The sequence below is a fragment of the Triticum dicoccoides genome, chromosome 3A (assembly GCF_002162155.2).
Source record: "Triticum dicoccoides isolate Atlit2015 ecotype Zavitan chromosome 3A, WEW_v2.0, whole genome shotgun sequence".
NCBI classification, from domain to species: Eukaryota; Viridiplantae; Streptophyta; class Magnoliopsida; order Poales; family Poaceae; genus Triticum; species Triticum dicoccoides.
This window is the reverse complement of record NC_041384.1, coordinates 58,671,080-58,676,318: the sequence shown is the minus strand read 5'-3', so window position 1 is coordinate 58,676,318 and position 5,239 is coordinate 58,671,080. Positions and strand designations below refer to the sequence as shown.

The window sequence follows — 5,239 nt, the reverse complement described above, 5'->3', positions numbered from 1 at the left end:
ATTAATGGCAATGCAGTCCAGCCACAGAGCAGTTCCCTACAATCATGGCCGTAAACTGCTCCCTCCATCATAACACTAGTACACCGCGAGTCTTTATATGTTCACACCTTGACAGCAAGTGACACTGAGTACACCGAGAATCTTACTGTAACTTGATGCGAGCTGTCTGGCCCCAGCTCTGAACCTGACTTAATGATACCCACGTTGCCTGTCTACGATCGTCCTCCTGCGAAGTGAGAAGGACAGCAGCAGATGAGTAGTATTTATATATGCGGGTAATAAGCCAACTGGCCGCTCTTCCTGCTCTTGTAACCCAACTGGTTGCTCGTCCTGCTCTTGTAACACCATCAATCTAGCGCACAAACACAAACACAAACACGAGCGTTGCGTCCAGAGGCAAGGAGTAGTAGAGGGAGAGATGGATGCGGTGAGCGCTTCGGAGGGCGCATTGGGCCCTCTGTTGGGGAAGCTCACCGATCTGCTCGCCAACGAGTTTAAGCGCCTGAAAGGGGTGCGGAGTGAGATCCACTCTCTCAAAGCGGAGCTCACCAGCATGCATGGTGCGCTCAAGAAGTACACGACGATAGAAGATCCGGATGAGCAAGTGAAGACATGGATATCGCTCTTAAGGGAGCTGGCATACGATACTGAAGACTGCTTCGACAAGTTCATTCACCAGCTTGGCAGTGGCGGCAGCAACCACCGTGGCGGCTTCAAGGAGTTCTTCCGCAAGATTGTTAGCTGCCTCAGGACACTTGGGCATCGGCATGGATTTGCAAACCAAATCGATGACCTCAAGGCTCGTATCAATCAAGTGAAAGATCTCAAGACTAGTTACAAGCTTGATGATATTGCGTGCAGCAACGCCAACCCCAGCCATGGTGCTGGAGGTCTTCGACTTGATGCTCGTTTCAGTGAAAACATTATTGGCATCGACGGTCCAACAAGTGATCTTGCCAAGTGGATGATGGAAGAAGAAAATAGCTCAACCAAGCATCATCGCAAGGTGTTGTCAATTGTTGGGTTTGGTGGACTGGGAAAGACAACATTAGCGAACGAGGTATATGGCAAAATTGAACGGCAGTTTGATTGCAAGGCTTTTGTATCCATCTCACAAAAGCCAGATATAAAGAAAATAGTCAAGGGTCTGATCCATAAAGTGCCTTATCCGAAGGATTATACAAAAGACATCGAAAACTGGGATGAAATGACATCTATTGAAAAGCTGAGGAACCTACTGGAAGATAAGAGGTAACTTCAGATTTATTTCTACTTTTCTGCAAAACATTTACAAGCGTACCTTCTCGTTTTTCCTGATTTTAGTTACTGACTGTAGTACTCCCTCCGATCCATATTACTTGTCGCCAATCTAGTACAACTTTGTACTAAAGTTGTACTGATCAGAGGGAGTATTATCTTTTCATATATTGAACAATACTGCACAAAAGTTAATATTATTAAGTACTCAAACCACTCAAAATATCGGGAGTTGTTGCTGATGTGCTCTGCAAAGCAATTCTGGGAAAGGTGAGGGCCTACCATAATCACGAACAACATGTCGTAACATCAGTTTTGTAAGCATGGAGTACTATAGAATATAGATAGAGAGAATTAGCAGTGATAGAAAATAGTTGGAGACTTCCGATAGGTTTTCATATTAATTGCAAAATGCAACAAAAATGGGCTTCATACCAAGTTACTGTAAGATTCATATGGAAGCATAAGTGGTAAGCATGATTAAGTATTTGAGCACCTGAATCAAGAGTTGCACAATTTTGGAGTTCCATTGTTGTTTACTTTTTCTAATCAAATTCCTTCTCCATTCTATCTATTAGGTATCTCATCATCGTTGATGATGTATGGTCTGTATCAGCATGGAATGATATCAAGGGTGCTTTTCCAGAGAATAACCGCTCTAGCCGGATTATAGCTACTACACACATTTTTGATGTAGCAAGGTCATGTTCCCTGAGTACTGATGACCGCATCTATGAAATGAAGCCCTTAAATGGTTCTCATTCTAAAAGATTGTTTCTCAAAACAATATTTGGCTCTGAGGATTGTTGCCCTGATATGCTGAGAGATGTCTCGTATGAGATCTTGAAAAAATGTGGAGGCCTACCATTGGCAATTAACAGTATATCTCATTTATTGGCAAGAGGACCAATTAACAAACAAGAGTGGGAGAAGGTGAAAAGGTCAATTGGTTCTGACCTGAGCAAAAGCCAGAGTCTAGAGGGAATGAAAAATATATTATCCTTGAGCTACAATGTTCTTCCTGGTCACCTCAAGACTTGTTTGTTGTATTTAAGTATTTTTCCTGAGGATTATGTCATTGACAAAGAGAGGTTAGTCAGGCAATGGATAGCAGAGGGCTTCATCTCTGAAGAGCGTGGACAGAGCAAACAGGATGTTGCTGAGAAGTACTTCTACGAGCTTATCAATAAAAACATGGTCCAACCAGTGGACATTGGCCATGATGGTAAGGCTCGTGCCTGTAGAGTGCACGACATGATGCTTGAACTTCTTATTTCCAAATCAGCCGAAGAGAACTTCATCACTGTGGTAGACAGCGGGCAAACAGTTCTGGCAAATCGACAAGGTTTTATTCGACGACTATCAATCCAGGGCATTGACCAGGAGGTTGCATCTTTATTGGAAAATGAAGATCTGAGCCATGTTCGATCTCTGACAGTGACAAGATCAGGTTGCATCAAACACTTGCCCAGTCTCGGTAAATTTGACGCTTTACGTGTATTAGATTTTGAAGATTGTGAGGATGTAAAGGAGTATGACATGAGCCCTATGGACAAGCTATTCCAGCTAAAGTTTGTCAGCTTTAAGAACACATACATATCAGAGCTACCATCAAGAATTGTGACGCTACATGGTCTCGAGACGCTAGACCTTAGGAATACATGCATTGATGAATTGCCTGCTGGAATTGATCAGCTCATCAAGCTACAACATCTGCTCACTGAAAGTGGCCCATATAGATACAGATACAGATCTGGGAGAACCAAGGTACCAAACGGGATTGGGAATATGAGGAGCCTACAAGTGGTCTCAGGCTTTAATATTTCCCTCAGTTCAGTTGGAGCAGTGGAGGAGCTCGGGAATCTGGATACTTTGAATGAACTCCACGTGCATTTGGGTGATGCAAACAATAGGCGTGCAGATATGTTGCTCTCCTCTGTATGTAGGCTTGGAAGACACAAACTCCAATGTTTCTGGATATCCACTGATTTTTCAACTCCCCTCGAGTTCTTAGATTCTTGGTCTCCTGTGCCATCTAAACTCCTAATATTTGGGATGACCACAAACTACTATTTTCCAAAAATTCCAAAGTGGATCACACCAGAACTCACCAGTCTTACATACCTACTACTTATTGTCAGTGACGTAACACAGGAGGAACTTCACATGCTTGGCGAGCTTCCTTGTTTACTTTATCTGGAACTTTGGTTGGAGCGAGGGCAAAGGAGAACGCTTGCTGTGCAAGGCAGAGGGTTCCAATGTTTGAAGGAGCTGCACTTTCGTCTTTCGTATAGCACTGCTGGTACTGTCAACTTTGTATTTACGGAAGGGGCATTGCCAAATCTTGAGAAGCTCGATGTCCCGGTTTCAGTGGCAACAGAGGATGCGTATTATTTCGGTATCGTGCACCTCGCAAGTCTGAAAGATGCAAAATTCCGTCTTGACAAGTGGGGAGCCACATATTCTGAGTTAAAGGCTGCATCAGCTGCCATAAGGAATGAAACAAATGCCCATCGCAACCGCCTCACAGTAACTATCGTGGGAGCAGACGACAGCAGCGATGAAGAGCATGACGATGAATAAACTTGAAAGTGGTCCTCTCTTATCATGACATTTCATCAACAATGCGGGAGGTATGGTCCACTATTACCACTTTTTAGCTGTTCTGTTCATGCTTTCAGTTTTAGTAATCACGCTGCTGATTTCAGTATGAAATACGTACGTATTTATTTGGTCTCCATGCCAGCAGCAGCAAGTTTGCTCGCTCACGGTCGTGTTCTATATCTGTTTTTGTATAGGGGACGCTTTCTTTTAGAAGTACGTACAAGTCGGAATGTTGTGTTGGAGACGGAAGATATGTACTCCGTAGTAAAGTACTGGTGATCTTCTCGAAAAAGAAAAAGGACTGCTGGTTCTTAGTAGTGGCGCGGTGCTATTTGCTGCTCCCTGAGGTTGATCCGAATGTTGTGATGGAGACGGATTATTACCTTTACCTTTGATCCTAAAATAAGTGTTGCTGTTTTGCGGAGGGAGTACATGGTATTCGCATCCTTGTGAGCTTTGTGTTAAATTAGTGTAATCCGTTATTCGGCTTGGCTAAGTATTATTAAGCTCGCCTCTGGGTGGAGTTTTGTTCTTGTGTAATTCAGGTTTCAGCACGCTCAACTTAAATAAATTACATATATATTATAATACCGTTCTGAAAATTTTTACGGAGGGAGTAATATTATTGGTTAGGCAAACGATTCACAACGGCCTACCGGCCCAATCTTACACCGGTCGCGCATGACACGTCGCTCCCCCACCTTATCCCTTCCCTCCCGACCACTTTGTCTTTCTTGCATCCCCTTGGCACAATCCACCTCCATTCTCGCATCCTCGACCAACACCACTGCGTGCTGCCGCCACCTCCTTTTTAGCTCCTGTTTTTAGGAAGCACAACAACAGCCGCGACGATGCTGCAATCCATGGCTGTCGTGTGCTGAAACCAGCGCAAACTAGGGCCCCAACGGCTGACTGGAAAAGCTTTAATCCTAGATTATAAAGCTTCAACCGTTGATGAAAAAAGCTACAGTCGGCCAATGCGCAACAAAAAAAGTTGCAACCATTAACAAAATAGTTTTAACCCTAGATGAAAAAATATTTAATCGGCGATAGAGAAAGCTTCCACCGGTCACCGCCCAAACGGAAAAAGTTGTAACCATTGAAAGCAAACGCTTCAACCATATCTGGGAAAGCTTCAACTGTGCAACGACGGTAGGGAGCGTTGCGGTGAGCCGACAAAGCTCAGGCGACAGGCGGAGAGGGGTGCTGCAGTGGTTTGCAACCACCCACTAGCAGAAGCTATTCTTCCAGCGTCCATGGCATGTTTTTCTGTTGCGATGGTTTGTTGCATATGGGCAGAACTTGAATCACTTGTGTGCGGCAGACCCCTACAAGCGACCCACCGCAGTTCCCGAGCGACCCCGAGCTAGGGTTCCTC

General features: G+C 44.4%; 1 protein-coding gene across 2 annotated transcripts in view; it reads left to right on the top strand.

The window, feature by feature from the left end:
• The first annotated feature begins 312 nt into the window (after positions 1-312).
• The window catches only part of LOC119267102 (probable leucine-rich repeat receptor-like protein kinase At5g49770), a 13,092-nt gene continuing 8,165 nt past the window's right edge, over positions 313-5,239 (top strand). Inside the window, exons 1-3 of one of the 2 annotated variants that reach the window (XR_005132278.1) lie at positions 313-1,251; positions 1,836-3,890; positions 4,056-4,407. Coding sequence is in view for 1 of the 2 variants with exons in the window: in XM_037548415.1 (XP_037404312.1) it covers positions 3,865-3,890 (26 nt within the window). In the remaining variant the exon portion in view is untranslated. Of the gene's footprint in view, positions 1,252-1,835; positions 3,891-4,055; positions 4,408-5,239 lie in introns of those variants that run through there. The other variant, XM_037548415.1, reaches the window with a different exon arrangement.